Source organism: Hippocampus comes, unplaced genomic scaffold, assembly GCF_001891065.2.
Source record: "Hippocampus comes isolate QL1 unplaced genomic scaffold, H_comes_QL1_v1.1 scaffold315, whole genome shotgun sequence".
NCBI classification, from domain to species: domain Eukaryota; kingdom Metazoa; phylum Chordata; class Actinopteri; order Syngnathiformes; family Syngnathidae; genus Hippocampus; species Hippocampus comes.
In genome coordinates, this window is record NW_017805539.1 from 1,116,882 (window position 1) to 1,144,695 (window position 27,814).

A 27,814-nucleotide genomic window follows, 5' to 3' on the forward strand; every position below is an offset into this window, starting at 1 on the left:
GTGTGTGTGAGTGTGAGCGAGTGTGTGTGTGTGTGTGTGTGTGTGTGTGTGTGTGTGTGTGTGTGTGTGTGTGTGTGTGTGTGCGTGCGTCCGTAACTTTTAACCTGTGCAAGTCGTGCAAACGTAAAGCAAATTAGCAACACGATATTCTGGTCCCAGAGTGTGCTATTTATTTATTCAGCACGGAGATGATTGCAGGCTAATGACGCCAACATCTCCCACTATGATTTTTTTTTTTTTTGGACTTCCATTTCCCAGTAGTGTATTTGAGCAACAGTTGGGGATTTTACACTCCCCCAAAAATGCAGAAGATTGCCAGATAATTCCAAAAACTCCCACTTGTCTTTTTCCATGTGATTCCTTGTCATTCCTTGCGATGTACAATACTTACTGTGATTTCTTTTCTTTTTTTTTTTTTTAATAATTGCACACAAGAATTTTTTTTTTTTAAAACTAATACTAAAATAAATAAAAACCAACACATTTGGCCTGAAAACTATCTACTATAATCAAAACTCCAAAAAAAAATAAAAACTAACCAGAATGAAAATTCCAAAACTTCTTTGTGAGCTATGCGGCATTATGACGCCTTAAAGGAGAAGCTATCTTTTTAGTAATATGTACTATGAGCCCCCACTATTTGAAACACGGCATTCAGATGAACATTGCGTTTTTGGAATATGAGTTCAGTAATAAAGGCGGGGGTTGTTGCGGGGGCAGTCGACTGAAAATGATATTACAGTTGCCCAGGTCTCACGAAACTGATGTCATTTTAATTCAACAGCAAGTGGCAAAATGGCCGCCCCCTGTACTCCTTAACTCATATTCCACAAATGCAATTTTAATCAGAATGCTGATTTTAGACTAGCCGACGTGCACAGAACATATTACTTGTCAAGAAAATGTTCGAGTTGACCTCCCCTTTGAGATTGAGGCGTCAATTTTTGGATATGCCGCATGGAGAAATGCTCGCGTATTGTGATTTTCATGCAGGCGCAAGCCTCATTGCACCTGTTTGGGAATTTGGTTCATCATTGTGCACCATGTTGGCCATTCCAGCATACCAAGGGCGGGTCCGAGAAAGTCCAGAGCCCCTCTGTTCTTTGTTCCTGTATTCACATTCAGAATACTGTCGGTGAATCAATAAGGTGCAATGATTTAAGTCTTTTTTATGAGCAGATGATCAAGAATATATGCCTGTGAGTATTGTTGTATTTCACTGTAGTATAGTTCATTGCACTTCTGTAGTCTACTTGAGCAACAGTGGGGGATTTTACTCCCCCCCTTCCCAGCCCCCCCACCCAAAAATACAGATGTTTGCCAGATAATTCCAAATTTGTCGGTAAATCAATAAGGTGCAATGATTTAAGTCTTTTTTTATGATCAGATGATCAAGAATAAATGCCTGTGAGTATTGTTGTATTTCACTGTATATAGTTCATTGCACTTCTGTATTCTACTTGCGCAACAGTGGGGGATTTTACCCCTACCCCCCGACCCAAAAATACAGATGTTTGCCAGATAATTCCAAAATTCTCATAGTCCCACTTGTGTCATTTGCCGTTTGATTCCTTGTCATTTTTGTCAGGAGTACATGCGAGACCGAGACAAATTGAGACGTGCAGTTGCTGTTCATATGGAAAAATGTGTGGGATCTTCCCACTCGGGGTTCAGGAATCTCTATTGTTTCCTGCTGGATGATGAACATCACTAATGCGCCTGTCAGGCTCCAGGTGCCGCTTCCGTCCTCTTTTTTTCCTTCTCCATTCTGAGCAACAAATAAATCGGAGAATATACTGTACGTTGAGGAAAAGTAAAGTCGGCGTTGTTTGTACATGGAGACAATTTACGGCTCGGAAGCAGTCAAAGACAATGGAAAAGAGGGAGGCGGGGGGGGGGAGGTGGTTGCACACCATTATTCTTGTTATGCAGCAATGTTTTATGACAGTTGGACCACAGCTCGGACTGTAAAAAGTTGTGGGAGATGGGAAGGAGTGGGAATGAGGAAATGGGAATGAAGAAGTGGGAATGAAATGGTTCTATTGTCCAAAGCCAAGGCTTGTTTACAAATGCTGTAAACAAGCCTTGGCTTTGGACAGCTTTTTAATCCAAGCGTTGGCGTGCAATAACAGGCAGAATGTTATGAAGACTTCATATCAGATCAAGCAGAAACCAACTATTCGCACTTTATTCTGCAAGCAAGATGAATCCTTTTTTTTCGCCACTTTATTATTCAAAATGAATGTTGTATTTTAATTGTATCATTAAGCATTTTTCTTTACATTTCCTATACTGAAGTGCTGAGTTCATGTTTAAACTGTGCATGACCAGACATTGGCACCCAATCATCATTCAATAGACCTGGGGTGTCAACCTCATTTTTGTCAACGGTCGCATTATAATTACCCTTGGAGGGACGTGATGACTGAAACTATAAGAAGTCAAGAATTACATTTTATTCAATTATTGTATAAGTAACGAATGAGGCGTGAAGTCACAAGAAAATGCTTACAAGATGTCACTGATTTATTACACATGAAAATTTGAAATGTTGGTACAGATTTTAGCTAGCTGCATGGAAGTTGTCATCGTTGATCTGCTTTTGCGGGCCACTTAAAATGAGGTGGCGGGCCACATTTGGCCCACGGGCCTTGTGTTTGACACCTGGCAATCGACCATTCAGTAATAAACCGTCTGCCTCATTTTGTATGAACTACAACTACGGCACTGGATTTTAATGTTGGGCATTTTGGTGATACTTGGAGAACTAAGTACTTTTTTGAAGTGGTACTTGATGTGAAAAATTAAAATAAAATAAAATAACAGGACCACTGATGTAGATGAACAGTCCGATGCATGACTGCAGCTTTCTGCCCACACGGGCTCCTTCAGGGCCAGTGTCGGTGTGCATCGTTTCCAACAGGAAGTCCCAACACCCACCCACCCGTCCCCTCTCCCTCCCCTTCTCCTTCTTTTGTTTTAATGAAGCCCCCGGGAGGTTCTGGAAAGCCCTGGAACCGAACGTGGCCCATCCCGTCCAAACCGCCTCCTCTTTCACTGTAACAAACAGACCCTCCCTACATACCCGCTTCTCCGGAGGGTTACCACGGCGACATTGTGCGGTTCGAAAGTACGACCCCCCCCCACATGTGGTGACACAGGCCATTTAAATCCTTGTGCATTTGGTACCAAGGCCCTCCACCCCTTAATACAACCACTGTCATGGCAAAACCACAATATAACAGCTCGCAAGCGTGTCGCTTACATCGTCTGGAGAAGTTCACAAGCGGTATTTAACTATTAACGTGACAGCGCATGAAATTAAATGTTAATCAACTCCAACACCGATCTCTTTCCCGAAAGACGAAAAAAACGAATCGAAATATTTGTGATCAAATCAAAATATTTCAAAATGACATCTACGTTTCGATGAGCAGGATGAATATTTCACCATGAAGATTGTGTTCTGCTTCAAATGTGAGTCTGTTTGCGTCACGTTAACATTTTGACACTCTTCAACATTTGGGGGTCACTTGAACTTCAAAGTCTACTGTCGGGTTACCTATTTAACCCCTGCCGTCATGACGACGGCAGGTTTTTATGCGTCTATATCCTCCCATTGTCCTGGCCATGCGTCACGTCCACATAGCTACAAACCCGTCTATTTTTTTAAAAAGACCCTCCTAATTGGGCAACGACATGGAATTGTCCTGGACCGTAGCCCGACTTGGGAGGGGGAAATCCTTGGGAACGACAGGAGACAGCAGAGTAAGAAGCTGTCCCTTGAGGCGGGAGGGATGTGAAAAATATGCAGTAGGAGTTGGGGGGGGAGTGGGGGGGGCGTCCGAGAGCTAAATCTGACTGACACCGAGCAACAATAACCCTTGAACCCCCGGCCCACTGGGGTGTGGTGCTGTTTATTTGCAGGCAGATAAATGTCAAGCAAACATTTGTGCTTCGCAAATGGGGGCTGACTAATGGGCCTCGAAGAAATATGGATGCTTCAACAGGGAAAAGTGTGATTGCCTTAAATATAGACTTAATGGCCATGCACTGACAGACACCTTAATCAATCAATGAATCAATCAATGACTCAAAAAGGCAATTGTGTGCTTCTAACTTTGCGACAGTAGTTTGGGGAAGTTCCCTTTTCTATCCCCAGTGGAGTACAATGAATATTTGTACACAAACGGTGGAACATGACGGAAATATGACAATATTTACGGTCATATATTCTTTATCCTCTGTGAAAAACGACTACTACTACTGCGGCTGACTGAGGAGTTGTGACTGTCTTCTTTATGTACTGTATATCCGGTTGTCTGTGTTATACTGCCCCCAGGTGGTCAAGGCACTCTCGCGAGAAGGATCGCATCCGTCAAATCATTATCTGTCGCACTTATCCTCAGTAAATATATGATTAGTACACATATTAAAGTACAATAATAGGGTGTGGAAGAATAAGTCGTAAAGTACAATAATATGGTGTGGAACAATAAGTCGGCTGGTTTTTGTCGCTGTTTTGTGACCCACAAAGTGGGCAACAAGGGTCCAGTGACTTTACTCGTGGTTCGTCAATTTGTCGATAAATATTGGAGTTCTGTCTGAAAGACAACAAAGTACCTATGTCCAATCTTGAGGCAGTTTTGCTTTATTTTGATTTGACAATCTGGTTTATCGGCTTTATTGATGAGTTGCAGCTCATTATTTAACCTGAATGATGCTGCTCGTAGTATAACAGTCGCCAAGGAACGCTCGATGTGCAGGAGAGGAGGTAATATGAGCGTCAAATCCCTCAGTGAATAAGTCGGCTGGTTTTTGTGGGCTGTGCCTGTCGCTGTTTTGTGACCCACAAAGTGGGCAACGAGGGTCCAGTGACTTTACTCGTGGTTCGTCAATTTATCGATAAATATTGGAGTTCTGTCTGAAAGACAATAAAGTACCTATGTCCAATCTTGAGGCAGTTTTGCTTTATTTTATTTGACAATCTGGTTTATCGGATTTAGTGATCAGTTGCAGCTCATTATTTAACCTGAATGATCCTGCTCGTAGTTTAACAGTCGCCAAGGAACGCTCGATGCGTAGGAGAGGAGGTAATATGAGCGTCAAATCCCTCAGTCCAGGTGTTTGTGGTTATTTGTCTAGACGGCGTGTGCGGCAAATGATGTCATCACATTTCATCTGCTAATAAGAGGGATAAGCATGCAATATATCTCCAGCTTTATATCAGAAGCAGACCAGCTACCACAACAGGAGAGGAAGTAGTGGTTCTAACCTTAAGTTAAAGCACCTGTGGACATCAACTTGACACCTGTACATCATCCATGCTTGGTTGCTTAAATTCTGAAGATGGCTTTGGTTTGTTAGTGAGTTAGTTGATGTTTAATTTGTTGGATGGAGTGTTTATTGGCCGGTCAGTTGGATAGTCAGTGAGTGGTTATTGGCTGATTCAATTCTTAGTTGGCTCCTTGGTGCGTTGGTTAGTCAATCAGTTAGCTGTTCTGCTGGTTGGTCAATCGGTCAGCTGGTTAGATAATCACAGTTAATCACACAGGTTGCATTTTGGTTGATTTTTTTTCTTCAGTCTGTCAAATATTTGAATGGTTGTTGGTTGAACTGACTGATTTGTATGTGTAGGTTAATTATTTGGTTGGTTAGTTAAGCGGCCATTAAATTGGTTGTTATGTTCATTGGATAATTGTTTAATTTGTTGTTCTGTTGCTTGGTTAGATAACTGTTGTTAGTTGTGATTTAAACTGCTAATTGGCATTTTAGTTAGTTTAGTTGCTCTACTAATTTGTTCGTTGTTTTTTAATGTGATTTTTGTTGGCTAAGCTGTTTGGTTAGTTAGTTAGTTAGTTGATCAGTCAGTAAACCACTTAGTAAATCTGTTAACTTGGTGATTAATGTCATTAATTTGGTGGTTGTGGGCTAAGCTGTTATTTGACTCATTTGTTAGCTAAAATGTGTTCATTGTTTTGCTCGTTAATCACTTAGCAGGTTAATTAGTTTTTAGATTGGTTTGTAAGTTATTCATGTCGATAGGTCAAATAGTTTGTTAGTTGTTCTGCTGTTTTTTTAGTTATTTGTCATTTTGGTTGGTTATTAGGGTAACTAATTTGTTAGGTATTGTTTAAGTTGGTGATTGGTAAGTTATTTGCTTGGTTAGTTTCTTATCTGTGTGGTTTCTGATTAAACTGGTATTTCGCCAATTTCTTAGTTGGGTGGTTAGTTGGGCTGTTGGTTGTTCGTTGGTTAACAGTGAGTAGAAGTGAAGAGCAAAGTGGCTCGATGTCATGATGGAAAAATTGTGCTGTATTTTTATTTCAAAGGTTTTAGAACAGTCCATGCATGGGCAGACTACCAGCTTTTTTGGAACCTTCAACAAAGTAGAGGAAGCTTAAAAAGCAAATGAAGCAGTTAAATCCTAAAATGGTGACTTCACTCTCCTGAATGGTTTCGCTTAGTGGACCTCCGGAGCGACACAGCACACTGTACTGATGCATTACAGCGACTAAAGTGGCCCCACTAGGATGTGTGGCGCTGTCGGGTGGGTCCGCTCGGCCACATGAAAGCTGTCCTGGTTCACTTCATCCATATTGGGACGTGTGAAGTGTTTCCCCACCTGGCACGAGCTTGGTAAGGCACGGACAAATTTAGTCTGGCCGGAAGCGGGCTCGGCAACATGCTGTATGCGCTTGGCGGTAAACCGGTGCCCCCGGTACCCATGGTGTCCTGGGCAGCCGTTCCCTCGTGGTTTTGGTGGTCGCTGGCCAGTCCGGATTTAAATGGAGGTTTTAGTGTGGTGACCCCGAGATTGTTTGAGGTGCGGCGAGGGCCTCTGCACCGCATCCCACCAAACGTCTGCGTGAAGCCTTGAGACGGGTGGGCAACCGGGTAGACGAAAAGAATCACACCAGGACGCAACCAGAGTCCCTTTATAGAGCATGACATCACTGAATAGGTGCAAGTGTGTTCAAAGACTAACAAATTATGAACAGATACACTTTATTTGCAGTGTGCATACAGTGACTACACGGGCGACGCATTCCAGACCCACCTGCGAAACCACCCGCCATACATTTAAAATTTACTATTGAGAGGGAGACCATATACATATAAGTTTTCCCCCCTCCCACACACATTAAGCACATTTAAAGAAGTATTTCTTACTGGTCGCACTTGCCAGAGCATACCTGTACAACAATACCCACAGGCAAATACAAATATTCAATGTTCTCTTTGGGAACAACAAGTAAGTGATATCTTAAATATCCGCATTATTGCGGAGCGCAATCGAAGAACAGCCACATAGTAAGGTTTCACTGTATTAAAATAAATAAATAAAACCTGGAGCTGAGCTGACACACATGATAAATTCACGCAGCTGGAGTTCAGAAGGAGAACCAAAAAAAAATGGGAACAACAAGTAAGTGATATCTTAAATATCTGCATTATTGCGGAGCGCAATCGAAGAACAGCCATATAGCAAGGTTTCACTGTATTAAAATAAATAAATAAAAACCTGGAGCTGAGCTGACACACATGATAAATTCACGCAGCTGGAGTTCAGAAGGAGAACCAAAAAAAAGGGGGTTCAAAATGACTGGACCTCTCCACAGGCCACCAATGGTACCATTGGAAACACGTGTGTGTGAGTGTGTGTGTGTGTGTGTGTGTGGTGTAGGGGTTTGCCACGCACTCCCACGAGTACAAATCTTATTGGAAAAATTGTCATTTTAAGAGAAAAAGATGACATTTTATTGGATTTTTTTTTTTTTAACGGATATGTTAGTGAACGGATATGTTCGTGAATAGTAGAAGTAGCTTCCAGATCAAGACATTTTAATGGCAAGATATTTAAAAATAAACAAATGAAGCATAGCTCATGTTAGCTAATTTGTTATTTTGTCATTGAAGAGCAGTCAAAGATTTTCTTGACAAGAATATGTTCAATGCACCCTCATTAGTCTAAACACGGCATTCTGATTAATATTGTGTTTATGGAACATAAAATTAAGCAGCAAAATCCACACGTTTTAGTCTAACAACCAATCATGGCTCAAAAAAACCCCACAAAAAAACGGAAAACAGGTAAACCGTGATTGGTCGTTACCTGAGCCCTGAGCAACTGTGATGTCATTTTCAGTCAACAGCAGTGGCAAAATGGCTGCCCCCTCAGATGGATAAAAAAATGGGTGGATTTTTCAGTTTTAAGGCATATTCCACAAACGCAGGATGAATCGGAATGCCGTGTTAGACAAGTAACTGTGATGTCATTTTTAGTCAAGAGTAGTGGCAAAATGGCTGCCCCCTCAGATGGATAAAAAAATGGGTGGATTTTTCAGTTTTAAGGCATATTCCACAAACGCAGTATGAATCGGAATGCCATGTTAGACAAGTGGGGCTGCATTGAACATCTTACGGTAAAGAAAATGTTTGACTTGACTTCCACATTAAAGTTCGGATCCACGAAGACCAAGAATAATTAATAATTTAATACGTTATTCTCAAGGGTACAATACAAAACACACACATACACACAAAACAAGTACGCATGTTTTCATTGTGCAAGAAAATGTGAAAATGTTTCCATTAAAAAAAAAATTACATGAAAAGGTTTTTGTTTTATGTGAATAATCTAAATGTTAGTGGAAAAAACATGGCTGAGTTTGTTTTTGTGATTTTTTTTTAAATTAGAAAAAAATTATGAAGGTTTTACTTTTCATTGTATTTTAAAAATATATATATTTTATTTTCAACTACATTTCCAACCTTTTTCTCATATTTTTTTTTTTTTTTTGGAAAAGTAAAAGGCAGGCGCCTCCTGCTTCCTCCTCTTCTGTGTGTGCTTCCGTCTAGGACCATGGCGGCGTTCCAGCTGTGGCCTTCTGCTAAAGTCATTTTCTCTCTCAAAGAGGAATTGATTTCCTCCCTGCGTGGCCCACCCGCTTGCCCCCCCAACAATTCTGTCCAGCCCTTAGTGTGCAGACATTTGCAGTCACCGTGACGACTGAGAGAACTCAAAACTTCACATTAGTTTGGCATTTACAAAATAATGATGACAAGTTGAGCTATTCATTTCACAACTGTATGTTTATCGTTTTGGTTCGATTAACGTGACTGTTTCCAATATTTTGACCCTTTCCGGTGGTTAAATAAGCGAACCAAAACATTGTCATGCTCATAAATTTTTTTTCTATAGCTGGAGTTTCGTTGATGCAATAAAGCTTATCCCGTGTTTGTCAACAGTGATGCGTTACCTGGCGTTTGTCCAACAGGAAATGGAGCCCACTCGCTGAGGGGTGCTCCAGAGGAAGTAACTACGATGACAACAATGGCCATCTTCCTTCAGGGAAGTCACAGGTGACGCCTCGTTCCACGCCACACGTACCACATCAGCGCACACGCAAACACCAAAAGTCTGTATTTTTTGTATTTAAGCGTCAGTCATCTCGTTAATCACCCAAAATCACCCTAATCACCTCAAGCCTGTATGACTGATCTCCTGTATGTTTTCGGGTATGGTCGCTTGAGACTTTTTGTGGGGCTACTGATGATAGACAAGCCAAACAAATTTAATGCTTTGAAGTCAGACTGACTTCGGGGACTAAATTTTCAGAACATTCAAAGGATCCCTGGAAATTGACTCTAAAATGACAGTTTCAAACCAAAATGGCTGACTTCCCATGCATTTTCAGCCATGGATTCTTGTGACGATTTTTTTTGTGAGTTTACTCATGATAGATAAGCCTATCGGGTTTCCTGTTACGATGTGAAACGGGCAACGGATACTAAATTGTGAAAGCATTTCAAAGGATCCTTGAAACTGGCCAAAATGACCCCAAAATGGCCGTCTCAAATTAAAATGGCTGACTTTCTGTGCATTTCAGTTTCAGTTTTTATGTCTCTATGCATGATTGATAAGCGTACCAAATTTCATGTTGCAAAGTGGAACTGGGGTCCTGAATTTTCAAGGAATTCAGATGCCCATTTTTGATGGGTGTCGATTTTCACCTGGCTGAACACACCTGTAAAACGTGTTCGCTTTCTGATTTATTTGGCCTTTGGAGAAATAACCGTGAACCAAAGCAAGCAGTTTGAAGAGGGCCCTTACTCTCTAAAAACGTCCTTCGTTTCCTTGTGGCTCCCGGCAGATTTATGGCGGCGTTCCTTTTGCATGCATGCTGTCCCTCGGTGAGCCAGCCTCCCTCTCACGTTACAACCTATTTATAACAGCCCCTCGCCAGGCTCCCTGACTTTCCCGGGACCTCCTCCCAGCCTCCACGCTTTCCCCTGACATCCGAGAGGCTCGGCTCGACTCGACTTGGTTTATCCCGCTCCGGCCCGGAGACCCAAGCGGATTACGCCAGGAAAGGACGCCGCCCCTCTCCTCTTTTGGAACTTTTTTTCGGAGCTCTTGGATATGCGCCGCTGGTTGCTTTAGGAGCGTTTGCCATGGATCACACACTTTTCGGCTGCCTGCGGAGCCCCCACGCCCCGGCTCAGGGTCTACACCCGGCCGCCTTCGCCCCGTCCCCGCTCACCCTGCACGGACGCTCGGACCACGTCTCCTACCCCGACCTGGCCTCCTCTTCGTCCTCGTCCTCCACGTCCTCGCCGTCCACCTGCATCATCTCCAGCTACGCCCCCGAAGACGGGCTGTACCACCCTCACCACCATCCGCAGCAACACCCGCACCACCCGCACCACCACCGCGGCCACCACTCGGCCCCGCAGAGTCAGCACCACACGCCCGCCGCCTGGCACATCCCGCAGATGTCTCCTGGGGGCGGGGGCGCAAGGGCCAGCCTTTGCCACCCGCACTCCCACCTGTCCCACGATGGGGGGCCCACGTCCCAGGACTTGGCTCACGCCGGCGGGCCTGCGATGGGTGCCACTACGCCCGGCCTGGGTGGCAGCAGCACCCCCACTGGGGCCGCCTCAGAGTTTGGCAGGCCCACGCTGTCACCTGCAGAGGCGGAAAAGAGGAACGGAAAGAGGAAAAGTGACAGCTCAGGTACAAATGTTAACATTTCATTTCAATTCTTTGTATATAATGTGTGTGTGTGTGTGTGTGTGTGTGTGTGTGTGTGTGTGTGTGTGTGTGTTGAAATTCAAGGCATCGGTGTCTTGACTCACACAGGTGTGTCATTCTCCTTATTCGTCACAGTCCATATCATAGTTATGATTTCCCTTAGGAAATCATATTACTGACTCTATAATCACCTCAATAAGTTATAAAGAAATACAAAAATATACAATAGGATCGTTATGTATTGTTTTTAACTTGGCACTCGGATAGAAGAAAATAGCGGCATTCAAATCTATAAATACGCAGTGTTTGCATTGTTCACGTTATGTGAAGAAGAGATGTGGTTAAAAATGCAAAAAGTTGACACTTTTTTCTCCAGATTTCCTGCCAAAATGAGCAAACCAGATAAGGAAGAAACATGAAGTCGACACCTTTTATTTGCGTTAGCGGGCGGTATAAAATGCTGTGGCGTGTGGGTGTTTCAATCCAAAGTTGGCGGCTCTTAAAAAAAGGAAAAGAAAGAGAAAGAAAAAAACAAAACAAAGGTGGTTTATCGAGGAAAAGGGGACTTATGTTGTGGCTCAAATATAAGGCACAAAAATGAAATATGTAACTTTCAGGTTCACAGATTTTCCTTGCAAAAGTCACAATTAGAAGGAAGGGTTTTTTTTTGTTGTTTTTTTAATACGTCGAAACGTATCCACGAAGTCACAAGGATGGCTGATGCAGGAAAAGTACTTCCTCAATTTAGTAATTCTATAGATATATGTACATATTTCAATATAATCACACTTTTTAGATTTTTTTAAATCTGGAAAATAACATGAAGAGAAATGAAGACAAATTAACTCCTTTTTTAAAAAAAAAATTGTTTTGCTAATTTTATAGATATGTATGATGAGAATATTCAGTTATTCCAGTCATATATTTTTTTTTTCTGAAAAAGACAAAAAAAAAAAAAACAAGGATGAATACTTGGGGAAGGTAAAGTAAAATTGTTTCCATACATTTTATATTGTATATTATATTTATATCGACAGTATATCATATTTTAGATGAATGACAGTAGCAACAATGGCAAATTGAAGAAGGGCAGCCTCAAGGTTATGTGCGTGCGCGCGTGTGTGTGTGTGTGTGTGTGTGTGTGTGTGTGCGTGTTTATACAGTATGCGTGCGTGTTTGTGTGTGTAAAATAAGTAAAATTGGTGGCTCTAGTGATCTTGTTAATATTTTTGAACTTGCTTCAAAATATCTTTTTTAGTAGGAAAATGAATGTGTACTTATCTTCAATGTGTTTTGATAGATTTGGTTATACAGTACATACATTAGGTAGATAATTTATTAATAAGGTTCTTCTAGAAAATTGAACAAACAAGATTTCCACATTTGCTTGCAATCACTATATTCGGATATCATTCATCTTAATACCCAAATCTGTCATAAAGCTGACAATTTCAATGATTGAAAATGCAGAATATCATATTATTTATCCACCCATAATGCAAAAAATGTCTCACTTTCTAAACCGGAAATTTTGATGCTCTAATTTGACGCAAATGAACTGCAGAAAAATATCCCATTTTCCATATTTGAAAGCGCAAACCTTGTAAAAATGTGTCATCGATTCCAGTGAGCAGTCAGCTGTATTTATCTTCCCATTTCGGCAAAGATGTCTCGGGACACTTGTGACCCCCTCAAATGAGCTGAGTGCGATGTTCCATATAAAACACATGACGGTGCATGATATACGCACGCGCACACATTGGTCTTCCAGGGGTTGCAGGCGTCCCCGCTGACCTACGGGATCTTTTCCCACTTGCCCTCATCGCCGTCATCCATCACGAACGCCGTCGCCTCATTGGCGTCCTCGCCGGCAATGTGATCTCGCCGTGCCGCTTTTCGCTACGCTGCGCCTTTAAAGGTCTCCTCTACACAGGCCATTTGTTGTTTTGTTTTTAAACTCCAACCATTTACCCTATTTACTACATCAGCAGAAAGGCTGTAATTATTGTTGATTGGCATTTTTGATGGTATTATTATTAAAAGTGACATTTTTCTAGAAAGGGCATGAAAACGAGAATGGCTAATCAAGGAAAAGGGAACTTGCATTTGTTGTGACTCGATTATTGGGCTAATGAAATCAAGTGAAATGTCTCCTTTGCAAGTTGGCCTTTTGTTGTTGGTAAAAGTTATATTTTGCTAGACACAATAACTAGGATGGCTTATTAAGGAAAACTTTTTTTTTAAGTTACATATTTTAATGTGTGCGTGGGGGGTGGGACATCACACTTTCGAGTCTTAGCCTTACACATTTTTGAGGGAAAGACTCCATAACGGATGGCTTGTCGAGGAAAAGGAAAACTCATGTGTATTGTGACTCATATATAAGGCTATAGAAAAGAAAAGTGAAACATCTTATTTGCTAATTCACGTTTTCGTAAAAAAAAAAAAAAAAAAAAAAAAGACACATTAACAAGGAAGGCTTATCGAGGAACATGATTTTTTTTTCTCGTAAAATTCGTTAACATTTTATAGTTGCAGTGATCGCTTTTTTTCCAGAAAAGAAGGATGGGTTATCGAGGAAAGGTGTAACCGTGCAGCCGTACAAATTTTCACTCAAAAGGTCAACAAAACAAGAACGAAAAAATCTCTCTTGCAAGTCACAAGGTTGGCTTATTGAGGAAAAGAATAGGTGACTTTGTTTTATATATCACCTTCCAAAAATATCCACACACACGCACACGCACACACACACACACACACACACACACACACACACACATCCTATTTCTCTAAGTGATTTACAAGCTGATCTTTGCCCCCCGCCGCTTCCCCACCATGCTACCCCCCACACCCCCTCCCCCTCATAACTGCAGTTAGCACACTGATTAGCACGTAACCTGCTCACTCAGTCAGGTGTCCAAATCTCAGCCTGCTCCGGTTTCACCATCTGGAACCCCCAAAAGATGACTATAAAACGGGACTGGGTGTGGGGCGGGGGGATAAGAGTCGAAAAAGCAACAAAGAGGCAAGAGAAAATCATAATAGGGTTGGGGGTGGGGAGTACAGTATTGTATTATCTCACCAAATTATACATTTGTAAATTGATCACACATGTACGGACATGTACGTACACACACACACACACACACACACACACACACACACACACACACACACACACACACACACACACACACACACAAGCTCACAATCAGACACCTTTTACTTACTACCATTGGTTAGATGTAATAATATTTTAGAATACCGGTAATACATTAATTAGAATTAATATTCTTTATAAATGTACAAGTACACTCACTATGTTGTGTATGATGATGATGATAATGATGATGATGGTGATTATTTCTTACAATACAGAAGGGTCAAATTTAAACACAATTAGTTTGAATTACATTATTTTGGGGGCTTTTCCTTTATTTTGTTTTTTAATTTGTTTCAATGCCAGCACAAAAAAGTAACAAGGCGGGACAATTTGAAAACAATTTCACATTTCACAGCTTTTTACCCCCCTGTAAAGTTAAGTTAAAAAAAAAAAGCAACATTTGTCAGATTGTTGGGAAAGTTAAAACACAAATGGTGGAGTTACTAAATACGTTTACAATTGTGTGAGGGATGAATTCCATTTCTGTCCTTTCCTAAGTGGAAAAGAACTTGTGCTCCACTCCATTTTGTTATTTTTTTTTTTCCATCTTGAAGAAGTTTTAGGAAAACATCTTGAATGGGTCCTGTCCATCTCGTGCATGTCTTAATATGATATCACTTGAGGAAAACTGTTTTTTCCATTCTTGTAAAAAGAAAAACACTTTTTTTCTCCAGCGTCTGGGTGTTTTTCCCTCGTATTGTTCCTCTTCAGTTGTGGTGGGTTGCAAGTTGCTGTAATTGCTTTGAAAATGGCCCTCACTTGTTTTTGTACGATTGACTTTATGGTGCTTTCACGCAGTGTTTACCACCACAGAGAATGAGGGGCCCGATTTGGAAAACATGGGGTGGTCGTTAGAGGGCGATCCACTTTGCACTGATCCCCGAGGTGAAGACATCGGGCTTAGCACCGTTGGGGAATCTGGCTTCCAATTCTCGGGGCTCATTTACACTTTGGCCCATCGCATTAGCACTTGTTACATGAGAAACTGCAATGCTCTCATTCAAACCTTGTTTTTCTCACCACTTCAGAGTTAAAAAAAAAAATAATAATAATAAAAAAAACTGGACAGTGCAGTGCTGCAACAATTACCTTGAGAAAGTAGTTACTGATTCCTTGATTTTAAAAGTTACTTTACAAACGACTTGGTTTTTAACCCTGGAGAACCCAATAACCCTTTTCTTCTTTGGAAAATGACTGCTATATGTTCACTGAACACCAAAATATATGTTTTTGGAAATATTTACTGCTTTAATCCTAATTTACGATGAGGGCCAAATTTGACCCTTTGGGATTTAAGGGTAGCATTTGATTAGCAGAATTTATAGGGGCCAAATTTGACCCCGTGGGTTCTCCAGGGTTTTAAAGTATCCAAGTTAGATTACAAATGACTTCATGCGTTACTTTTTGCAGATAATCGTTTTTATCATCTTTATACATCTTAAACAGTCATGTTTTATGATCAAATTTGTCTTTAAAAAAATAAATAAAGATAGTCTTTTTCATTTATTTTTATCCAAAAAAGAGTCTTTCTGCATTTCACTGAAAAGAAATGGTTGTACTTTTTATTTTATTTTTTTTAAGTCCTTCTAGGCCAGAGGTAGGGAACTCCGGTTCCTCGAGAGCCGTATCCTGGCGTGTATTAGATCCCTCCCTACTCTCACGCACCTGATTCAAATGCTCAGCTCATCAGCAAGCTGTGTCGAAGTCTGAAACAATCATTATCAATTGAATCAGTCAATCAAATACAAATAAAATCAACAAAATCAAAATTGTACAAATACGGGAGTTCAAATAGTACAGATAACATTAACCTCAGTGTACATAAACGACCTACAATCACAAGTATCACAGAATTTTGAGGCACGTGCAAATCCAAGCGCACATTGTGACTCGGGTCAATTTGTGGTGGAACTCAGACGTGTTACACTCCCCTTCATCTGGCGATCTGCGTGGGTCTTCATCGTATGTGGCCAAAATGTGCCCAATTCAAATTAAACTGCACTGATAAAGTCACCATCAGAAGGTGCTGGAACGACACAAACGGAAAACAATCCGGCCTTTTTAACGGATGTGCTGCTTATAATATTATGACATGACGACAGCGATATCGTGGCAATTGTATTATCACGGTATCGCGATATTGCCATAATAACATCCTTACCCCTTACTGTATATCATTTTTAAATACATGAAATGAATGTCAGTTTTCGTTGATCTTATCTCCATTTATTTGTTAAAGTAAACATTTTATCGTGGAAAAAGAATTACAATGTTTTGATCCACACGACGCTGTAAAGAAGTATTTGTGGGTGATTTAGGAGCATTGTTGCTGGTACTCTTATGGCTCTGCCTGAGTGAGGTTTGACTAATGTGTCTTTGTGCAGTGCGAGCTGGCAAAAACATTCCCCAAGTACTTCCAGAAAAAGGCACAAAAACTAGCTTGTCTTATCCAGGAAAAGGGGGCATATACGTATTTTCCCCTTTTTCACTCCATTATAAGTATAACAAATAAACTGAACTCAAATTAAATCCGATAAGATGACTCGTCAAGGGCTTGCGGATCAAAGACCTAAAACGCACGTAAAGCCATGCGTCGTGATGAAAATAAACGCAAGCCACATCAAGCTTCTTTTGACGATGACCACATAGAGTACCGTGCAGTATTGTTTACGGACCGTGACTCGGCTTTTCGGAGAAAGTCTCGATTGCAGTTATATTGTGGTATATTTAAACAAACGAGGTACTTATAGAAAGCCTATAAATAAATGTAATAATTCGGCAGAATCACAGGATGGCAGTCTGAAGTGCGAGCTGAGCGGCAAACCGCGCAAGGAGAGGACGGCCTTCACCAAGGAGCAGATCCGAGAGCTGGAGGCCGAGTTCGCTCACCACAACTACCTGACCCGACTACGACGCTACGAGATCGCCGTCAACCTCGACCTCACCGAGAGACAAGTATGTACTCCGCACCCCCCCAAATACGTTTTTTTTTGGGGGGGTTTTTGGAGCCATTGTGCTCCACGTGTGAAATGTACTGTACTGAGAAATGGAGGGGTATCTTCTTAATCATTGGATTTTTAAAAAATATATATTTTAATGACAGGTATAAAAAATATTTGAAGGGGCTATCTATTGTAACATTCAACCTTTTTCCCCTCCACAATAATTTCGAACGGCCTCTCAGCAATGTGCGCTTGCAGAGGATCTTTCACGCTTGATGAGTGCAGACAATGATGGACTGTTAACACAAATTTGCACCATTTCACAGTCCCTGCCCCACAGCGAAATGACAGTATTCGAAGAAAAAAAAAAAAAGCATTGAGTTGTGCTAATTCTTGAGTGGATGAGGTGTTGTGGAGAGGTCACGTAAGATGATGCTGGGTCATGAGGGGAAGTTGGGGTCTGGAAAGTGTCCAGGGCACCTGGGGATTCATGCCGTGATTCAAAAGCAGTCCGGAGTGATTTTCATACATCCAAGACAACTCTCACTCTCAGGCATGTGACCAAGACAACTGCGAAAATAAATCCAACACAGCCTGGTGGTGTTTTTGTGTGTTTGATGGTTGGTTGGTTGGTTTGTTTTTTTTACAATGAGATAATAACTTAATTCCCATGATATTAAGACTTACATTTTTTGGTGGGGGGCTTTAAAAAGATAGTTATGCTGTTCTTGTTAATACTTTTTTTTTGAAAATAATTTATTAAAAAAAAACATTTTTCCCCTCAAAACTATACAACAACATCAATGCATAATATAACATGTTATTTCTGTCCGTTCATGTGTGGCGTAGGTGAAGGTGTGGTTCCAGAACCGACGGATGAAGTGGAAGCGTGTGAAGGGCGGCCAGCAGGGGGCGGCGGCGAGAGAAAAAGAACTGGTCAACGTGAAAAAAGGAACGCTGTTACCTTCTGACTTCTCCGGCATGGCGGCGTTACGCCACTCCACGGACTCGTTGGCCAATGACGACAGTCACGACAGCGACCAGAGTGACGAACACCCTCTGTTATGATTAAAGCCACATCATTAAATGATGACAAACAACGAGCACAGTGAACCCCCCCGTTTATCGCAGAGGTGTATGTTCCAACCGTGAAGAGTAAAAACCAACAATATCGGCGAGAAGATAAAATAAACTTTTTTCAAACTAGTTTTACTTCCAGTATTCCTTAGCGCCTGTTCTCACATACGGTAAAGAGCACTTTTACGAAGACTCTCGCTCTTGCAGACTTTTCTAAATAAGACAAAAAGCGGGCATGCTTTTTGAACACCAAAATGTTCAATAAAACCGTATCATTGTCAAAGTTCACTGGATTTTAATAGACGGGTTGATAGACGTTAGCATATTTGACAGTAATTATAAACCTTCAAACAACTGCTACTTTTACACACACGGAACAGCTACACATGCAAACAGAGAACATAATAAAAGAGGATTAAACATCGGATGTTTAAAAATTAAATGTTCAACCAAACAGTGTCATTTTGTCTAGTGAGAGCCTTCTAGCTTCACATTAAAGCATAATGGGAATAGCCAGTGCTGGGCTAACATTCGCGAGCATAGCTGTTAGCGTAATTATTAACTTTCAAACAACTGCTACTTTTAACACACACTGATCAGCAATACAGACAGCGAACAGAACAAAACCCAAACTATCTCATTTCACCTGAAGTAACCTCATGCTAACACATGTGAAAGGCTCACGTAACAAAAGAGGATTAAACATTGGATGTTTATCTCATTTCATCTGAAGTAACCTCATGCTAACACATGTGAAAGGCTCTTGATGGTGCTAACAAAAATTAGCATAGCTGTTAAAGTCACAACTGTGACTTTAAAACACTCAGCGCAGCAATATATAAAATTCAAACATAATAGAAAAAACAAGAATTAGACATTACGTACTGGAAATTAGCATCAATGTTACAATAATTCTAAACCTTCAAGCAGCGACACCTACAAACAAATCTGCTAATCATGCTATGTCTTCCAGCCGAGCTCAGAGCTGCTCAACATGTTGTGGCATAATGTGGTACTACACTGAAGGTGCCCAACTAGAAACTCTTGCGAGGAATGCAAACGATAATGCGCGATATAGCGGGGGTTCACCGTATTCAGAATATTGAAATGTGACCGTTTGGCTACACTGATGTTAACATTCCATGTTTGATTTGCACTGTTGGATTTGGCCACCGTCAGATTTGTGAACATTTAACCTGTCGACATCCTTCCTAGAAATAATAGCCCCTCTTAAGGCTCGTTTATGCTCCATGATAGATTAAAACGAAGACTCCTCGTTGGAAACTTACGGTTTTTGTTGCAGTACCATCTGAAAAACCCACAAGGGCAGTGATGAGAATCCAAGCGCATGATGTCCAGGTATGGCAGATACCATTGACAAACATTCACCATGACGCCGACACCCTTTATGTGTGCTTCATTAAAAAAATAAATAAATAAATTTCTTTCTGTATTTCGGTAAAATTAGTACGTCCATTCCATTTTGTACATACAGTATTGATAACATAAATCAGTCCCTTCAAGATTTTATGAATTCCTACTTCTGGCAATTTTTGGTACCCTGTCCTTTTTTTATATGTACATTTTTTTACTTTATTATTGTCATAATTATGACGGTTTTGCTTGGGGAAAAAAATACAGCTTTCATCTTGTTACTCAAAAATACTACAACTGTTCTTGATGATTTGTTCTCAAAAATATAAAACGTTAACATTAATTTAGGGAAAAACAACTTTTTCCTCTTGAAAGATTGAACTGGATGGTAAAAGATTCCTTATTTGTTTACTTTTTAAAAAAGATATACATATTTTAAAAATAAAACATTATTCTCGGAACATTAGGACTGTTTTTATCAGAAAAAACATGATGTTGATCCCACAATATTGAAACTTTTTCCTCGAAAAAATAGGACTTGAGTCCTGTAAGATTCTGACTGTTTTTTTTAAAAGGACTATATTCTTGTAAAAACTACTTTGTTTTATAAAAATCACACACAAAATTCTTTTTTTTTTTTTTTTTTTTACCAAAATTACACAACTTTGTTTAAAAAAAATTACATAGTTCTCACAAGTGAGAATATTTGTGTTGTTGGAGAGTTGACAAACAGGAATCAGCTACTCAGGGATAAGATAATGAGGAAAGGTTTGGGCAAAGCTTGTGTGAAAATGGTTTCAAATGAAGGAGAATTGTTGTAAAATCCTGAAGGGACTGATAAGCGAGCCATCCCGAGGGGTCTGTTGACTGCAGCGTGTGATTCAATGTCACACTTGTCAAGTGTGCAATCCGCAAAAGTTGCTTTTCTCTCCAAGAGGTCATTTGGTTGGAGTTGTTGCTTTCCGTTTGGGTTGTTTGCATGAAACTCGAAACGCGGTGGCCTGTGTAATTTCTAATTTGTCACCTGTCTGTACATTTTTGGAAGGACTTTAAATTGCCAAGTTAACGACAGATCGGTGATGATCAGTGATGTGTAAATAAATAAGCTGCATTCTTATACGTTTGTATCAGCAGTCGTCGCCTTGTGCCGTAATAAACACTGACCGACTACACTTGTGACTTACTTTGTTGTGCAAGATTATTTCCTCAAACAGCGGCTACAATCACAAAAAAACGCCTCCTTCAAATAGACTTTTCAACAAAAAACAAACAGAAATTGTCAGTAAACAGTGGCAAAGTAAGTTGGCTACCCTCTGGCTTCAGCCACACGGGAGCCAAATGATAATTCATTATATATATAAGTGTGGGCTAAACATGTTGCTAACGGCTACCAAAACCATCTTCCGAGGAGGCAGATTTAACAACAATTACATGATGGAATACTCAATAAAAGCACAATGGTGTGCAATTTGTCAAAAAAGGAAGTTTGCGAACCACCAAAGCGCTTCAACCCTCCGATACCATCGCTGTGAAGAATGTTAGATAAGACATGCCTCTGTGAGCCGTGTATGCGACCCTCAATGGGGGCAAGGTGAGAGCACAAATCATGCGTGTGGACATCTTGACAACTAATATAACAAAGATGCTCACTGTAGTTTCACAAATAATTCAAAATATTAATCATGTATAAATAATTGCCTATGCTCATACATCGGCAAGGGGCGGCACGGTCATCGACTGGTTAACGGGTTCGATTCAGGCTTTCCTGTGTGGAGTTTCCATGTTCTCCTCGTGCCTGCCTGGGTTCTCTCCCACATTCTAAAAACATGCGTGGCAGGTTAATGAAACACTCTAAATTGTCCCGAGGTATGAGTTGTGATCGTGAGCTTGAATGGTTGTTAGTCTCTGTGTGCCCTGTAATTGGCTGGCAACCAGTTCAGGGTGAACCCCGCCTATTCCTCGAAGACAGCTGGGATAGGCTCCAGCGTGCCCGTGACCTCTTTGTGAGGACAAGCAGATTAGAAAATAGATGGCTATACATTGGCAATATTAATGCGGATTCCTGCGAGGACTACTTCGTCTTTCTTGGTAGCAGGGAGGCAACTGCTGTGATCATTTTTTTCCCCCTCTCTCACTGATGCTACTTTTTAAATAACACATTTTACACTCTCGTGTACCCCCAGGGGTACGCGTACCACCATTTGCCCCAACCCGCCCTTTACCGTGGGGAGAGCAAATTTCATTTACGTCAAAAATACAGTTTTTAGAAAAGGACAATATTATAAGGAAACCAATAGTCATAAACAAACACGCCATATTAAATTGTAAAAGTCCCTTTTTTTTTACGTAACTCTCTTCCCTGCGGCATTCAATTCCCGCCTCTTTGCATAATGTGGGCCGATCCAACGATCATTAACATGGCGATCACCATATTTATGAGGGAGCGTGTGATTCCTGCACAGTTGGCCTACTTTGCCTCCCAAGAAGCAAATACAAAAAAAAAAAAAAAAAAAAAAAAGACAAGTACACCGATCAGAGCGACGTGGCGGAGGAGTGAAACCTTCTTCCTTGCTCCCCTCTTCTCGTCCCTCTTGTGGTTGTTACCTGGGCAGGTGGACTTCATCATGGCGGACGGTGGACTTCTCAGCCCGGTACCGGCGAGGCTCCGGGCCATGCTTTATTTGCTCACGCCGAACGAGTCGTCGTCCTTCGAGATGCTGCACGATGTCCCCGAGTGCGTCCATCAGGTGGGTCTTAGAAACGCACCAGTGAATCACTCGACAGAAACTATTGAGCTGTGTTTTAATGCATTACAACAAGACAGACAAGTAGCCGACTAAATAAACACCTTGTCAGGGTTGTTAAGAGAAAACATTAACTCAACAAACTCTAATTAAAGTGAATGCAATAAAATACTGCCTTGAACAAAGACAATATTGACATTGCTTATGAATGATATAAGTGTATTAATTTACAAATAGTTTTTATTTGTTTTATAAAATATTGACTGTTCTTTATATTGTGTCATAATATATTATCAATGTATTTATTATATTTGACGAAAATGTTTCCCTAGTTCACGATACTATGATGACTACATTAGCAACCAAAGAATGACACATTTATTTATCCATTTTTTATACTTATAATTGCATGTGGAGTGCATATGGACAGAATTTAAGCGTTTTACATCATAGGGTTTTCTTTTTTTGTGTCTGTGCGTGTGTGTGTGTGTGTGTGTGTGTGTGTGTGTGTGTGTGTGTGTGTGTGTGTGTGTGTGTGTGTGTGTTTCATGTTAAACCTCGTGTTTGGTTTTGTGTAATCGGACGCATTTGTGCTGGTTGCTGTTATGTTTTTAATACACAAATCCAACACTCTCCAAAATCATCATATGTCACGATCAAACCAAAATGGCAGACTACTTGTGCGCTTCACAGTGTAGGTTTAAGCGACAACAAAAAAGACAACGTTGATCACAGGTGTCAAACTCGAGGCCCGGGAGTCAGGTCCGGCCCGCCATTTCATTGTATGTGGCCCGCAGAATCAAATCTTCAACGTCATTGATTCTCGCTAAAACCTCTACAAGAATTTCATCTGTAAAAATAATAACACACAGAGATATTGCAAATGTTTTTGTTGCCAAGTCCTTTTTTCAAACAACTTGATTAGTGCAACAAAATATTATCCTTGCCATCTGATTTCAAAGAAGTTATCTATCATTTGTTTTGTATTTATAATAATATGAGGATATTCAAATTGTGTTTGTTTTCGCAGGCATAATGGCCCCCTGCAGAAACCGTAACTATAATGTGGCCTGTGACAAAAATGAGTTTCACACCTCTGACGAAGATAATTGGATAGATTTCAGAGTGTAAAATCGAACTTTTCCAACATTAACATGCTGTTTTAAAGTCGTCACAAGTTTATTAGCTGGTGTGCTCACTTCAGTTCACTCCAGCTATTTGAATTAAAAGTGGACGCAAAGGATGGTGGTTTTCTTCGGCTTTCCATCCACTGTTCAACCTCGCTTACACAAAGTGCAAAATAAAATAAGACATTTTGGCCTACGGAGAATCAAAGTCAACCGTGCGTCACATGGCCTACACAATGGTTATAATTACGAGCTTTAGGATGCCAAAACAATTCCGGCCTTCTTCCTGAAGCCACATCCCATCTTGATGCGGCTGGCCAGAGACTTCCTGCGGCGACCATTGGATGCATGACAGGGACGGGCAAGTTAAAATGATGGATGTTTCGTCAGCACTACGGTGGGGGGGACCATATAGCATTTCCTAACTAGATGTGTGACAAAAATGCCATTTAAATACGTGCATATGCCTGTTTTTTTTGTTGTTGTTGAACCAGTGTACATCGCAGCATATACTTGCTCAATGCATGTACCGAAGATCAAGCCTTCAACAACAAAGGGTTTGAACCAGCAAAAAATAACTACATACTGTGATTTAATGGGGTGCAGTGCAAAAGCTGTTTTATATCAAAATTTACTCAACTCAACTGTATTTATAGAGCACTTTCAAACAGCCATCGCTGCATACAAAGTTCTGTACAAGGAGCAATTCAACATATACAACAAACAGTAAAGCAAACTGGTAATAAAGACGGTAGAAAGCACCGAACAGCAAAACCAAGAACAAATCTAAGTCATGCTGAGTCAAATACCAAAGAATACAAGTGAGTTTTGAGGCGGGTTTTGAAGATGGGCAGCGAGGAGGCTTGCCGAATGTTCAGTGGGAGGTCATTCCAGAGAGAGGGACCAGCAACAGAAAGGCTCGATCCCCTCTGAGCCTCCGTTTAGTTCTTGGTACTTCTAATAATGGATGGTCCGCAGACCTGAGGCGCCGGGCAGGTGTGTAGGGGCGGATGAGCTCAGAGAGGTAAGGTGGCGCGAGGTCATTTAGAGATTTGAAAACAAATAAGAGGATCTTGAAAATAACTCCAAATGTATGGGGAGCCAGTGAAGGGATGCCAGAGTAGGAGTTATGTGCTCCCTCTTTCCACACTGTTGATTTAAGAGAAGCCGAAATGGACCCAATGGCCGAAATTGAACGGGAAGTCGGCCATCTTGGTTTGAAGCTGTCATTTTTGGGTGAATTTCCAGGGCTGGTACTTTGACATTCACCAAAAGGAGCGCCGAATTAGAAGCAGGAACACTTGACAGATGATGCTAAATTGCAGTTATGAGTATTCACCACAAATAAAAAAATCGCTTCTATGGCCAGTTCATTGCGGCTTTTTCTTTGTTTCCCCCCCGCCAAACCAAAAACTTCCCTCAAGCTCATATTCATCAGGTCATTTTGAGTTCATCATCCTGTTCGATCCTGTGCTCCGCATGATCTCTTCCTTTGTGGTGATCTGTCACAGATAGAGAGATTCTCTCAGCGTGAAGAGTGTGTTTACACTCAGTCAAATGACTCATAATTCACACGCTGAAGGGCCGCAACAGTAAAACCTTTGTGTCGAAGAGCAACAATGAAGGGGGGGGAAATAAAGTAAAACCTAAGGCAAACTGAACCACGAGTGTACCACAAGAATGGTACTTTGACACAAATAAACCACACGTTACTTTCTTTGCATCTTATGTGTGAAATCGAACTGAATGTTTAACATTCAACACTTCATTGGAATTACCGTGAACTATTGCTATGACGTGATTCACCTTTCACGCTGTTTCACGGTCGCATGTCGTATTTAAATCAATCACGTACTGTTAATGCTATCACATAATGTGAAACGCCACAGATAGGCTAATGCATTGCGTCTGTCTGGCATTAACGTAATACTTATAAATACTACTCATAAGCGGACATTTGACAACCAAGAGTGCATTTTCTCATTAAAAAAAAAAGACGTTTTTGTTATTTCTTCGGGGGGAACCTGGAATGGGTTGGCATTTTCCTTTGTTTCAACGGCGTAAGATGATTTCAGATAGGGGTGTTTGCATTATGACCGCTGTCAAGGAACAAACTAAACTGTATTCTATTCTTTCACTATCCCCGTGTGCAACCTATCCTTTCAAAATCACCTAAAGCCTCAATGACTGCGGGTGTCATTTGGCAGCGTGTGAAGGGAACTTTATAATTTATGCTGTTTGTAAGTTGGCCTCACGAACTGCCGTTAAACTCACTTGTTGGGCGTAGAAGAACACTCAACAATGCTTGTTTGCCATGTCTTTAATTAGTTTACTCTTGAGGGGGGAAAAAAAAAGAAAAAGAAATCAACCCGTATAATAGTGGACCTCTTTAGATTTACAGTCTTCTTGTGGTAGTGAAAGCAGGGATAAAAGTGTCTTGTCAGCCGCCATGTTTTATGTCAAGCGTGACCTCGGCGAGACGTATGAATGAAGGGAAAGGCGCCCACATCTGGTCGGCAAATGTTCCACGCGAGGAACCAAATTATCCCCAAGAAAAAGCGGTGCGCAAAGGCTTTCAAAAGTGCAGACAGCGTCGAATCGACTTGGCTATGAAAAGCCATTTCAGATTTTGCTCCATAGACTTTATATACTGTAGATAGACAGTTCGGTGCAGGATGAGCTGATCATCGTGAATCAGGTGTGATGGAGGAGGGGGAAACGTGTCAAACAGGCTGGATCGGAGCTCTCGGGGACCGGACGTGGGCACTCTGCTGTGCGTGTGCTATTGACCTAATCGGCTCCTCCTCCTGGGTGACAGTAGTGTACAGTTGACCGCACCTAGGGAGTCGCATATTTACATGAGTTGATTTATCTCTTCTGTAACTCAGTGCAGACCTCTGTTAAAAGTATACTACACCCCAATTATTCTGGTGTTTCGCCGCTTTACATTTCTAGTTCGTTTAGTGGTTAGCATAGCGACTCCATCTTCTCCGGTTCCCTGCTCTTGCTTGGAGTGTCGCATGCCTCCTCTTCATCCTCCTTTAATGATAATGATATTTGCCAAAAGTGGAACTTATTTGCTGGCAGCGATTCGAGACATCAAGAAGCAGCTTCGCTCCCTGGAAGGACAGTGTTTAGTTGCGCTAGCTAGCCAGCTCAACCTAGTAGCTAGCAAAGCATTTCAGCTTCGCGCCAAATATTCCCCCATTAGTTCCCGAGCAGCAGGGAAGACAGGTGGCTGTTCGCCGTACACCCACTACGTTTTCTATCCGGCTTGTTGAACATAAACACGAATATAAACCGTGCTGCAGGTGTCAGCTCCTCCAGCACCGTGTTTAGATGCGATTCAACCCATTTTCACAATCAGCGGTACGACGACATCCTCCATAAACGGCATCGTGCAAGCCAAATATATACTGTACCGTCAACCGCATTCACCAAGATGTAAGAGTGGTTAAATGAAATTATAAGTCAAATATAAGCAATACATAATGGAAAGCTTTTGATCATTTATTCAAGATCAAGGGTGTCGACTATGCCGTTTGAGCAAAACTGTGTTTTTTTTTTTTATTCCCTTTGCTATTTTTACAATGGAAATGCAAAACAATTGTGAACTAAACTTTACTGCTGGGGGTTGGGGGGAGGGGGAGTGGGCGGGGGAAGGGACTTTTGACTCGAACGTGTTTCGAGAGGTCTGCGACCAGATGTTGGAATTTTTGCGCCTGTTGACGAATCCCTGGCGTTGCTCGACACACACGCACATTCACACACACATAACACACGTGTTACTGCTGTGGCTAGGTGTCTGCCAGATAAAGTTGAGCAGCAGTAATTAGTTCCATGTTTGACAGTGCCATTAAGATATTATATGTTTTTTCGGAGAGGTGGGCGTGCCCGTGCAACAAAAGGCTGGATGCGCTCAACATGCATAAAATGACAATTTTCATCTGGTTTGCCACCCCGAGTGGAATACGTCTCTCTCAGACATTCAGATGGTAAAATGACAAGAAACTCGCTCAAACTAAGCTGTACCATATCAAATTGCTAACTGAATGGAATCGTTCCACTTCAAAATAAACCATCCTTAAATGATCGTACTATACCCGATGTATCGTCAGATACATCAAATTCTCTTTTTCTCGGAGCGATGCAAACCCCGAATACAATTACATCCTGTTTGGGTGTAAGGCGTTGTGCGACTTTATCATGTTTCCCTCCCTCAAAATTGACGTAACACGACGAGATTCACCTCCTAATCATTATCTTCTACTCAAAAACTGTGCTGATCTCCAATCCACAGAAAAACGGCTTGAAAAACGTACTTGGCGAGCATACAGGTATATGTTGGT

At 41.2% G+C, this 27,814-nt stretch overlaps 2 protein-coding genes and 1 long non-coding RNA gene across 4 annotated transcripts in view; 2 read left to right on the top strand and 1 right to left on the bottom strand.

Moving 5' to 3' along the window:
• Positions 1-18,896, top strand: part of meox2a (mesenchyme homeobox 2a) — a 40,647-nt gene extending 21,751 nt beyond the window's left edge. The window contains exons 2-5 of the mRNA XM_019878696.1: positions 9,282-9,366; positions 10,240-11,020; positions 16,984-17,156; positions 17,993-18,896. Of these exons, the coding sequence (XP_019734255.1) occupies positions 9,282-9,366; positions 10,240-11,020; positions 16,984-17,156; positions 17,993-18,211 (1,258 nt within the window). The 3' untranslated portion in view covers positions 18,212-18,896. The remainder of the gene's footprint in view (positions 1-9,281; positions 9,367-10,239; positions 11,021-16,983; positions 17,157-17,992) is intronic.
• LOC109521071 (uncharacterized) lies at positions 17,355-22,278 on the bottom strand. The gene is made up of 3 exons (XR_002169280.1): positions 22,199-22,278; positions 18,108-18,202; positions 17,355-17,623 (listed from the first exon to the last, which is right to left on the bottom strand). It is a non-coding gene; the product is annotated as an uncharacterized LOC109521071 (long non-coding RNA).
• agmo (alkylglycerol monooxygenase) overlaps positions 22,200-27,814 on the top strand; it is a 35,913-nt gene continuing 30,298 nt past the window's right edge. For both annotated transcript variants that reach the window (XM_019878697.1, XM_019878698.1), the window contains exon 1: positions 22,200-22,341. In XM_019878697.1, the coding sequence (XP_019734256.1) occupies positions 22,219-22,341 (123 nt within the window). In that variant the 5' untranslated portion in view covers positions 22,200-22,218. The remainder of the gene's footprint in view (positions 22,342-27,814) is intronic.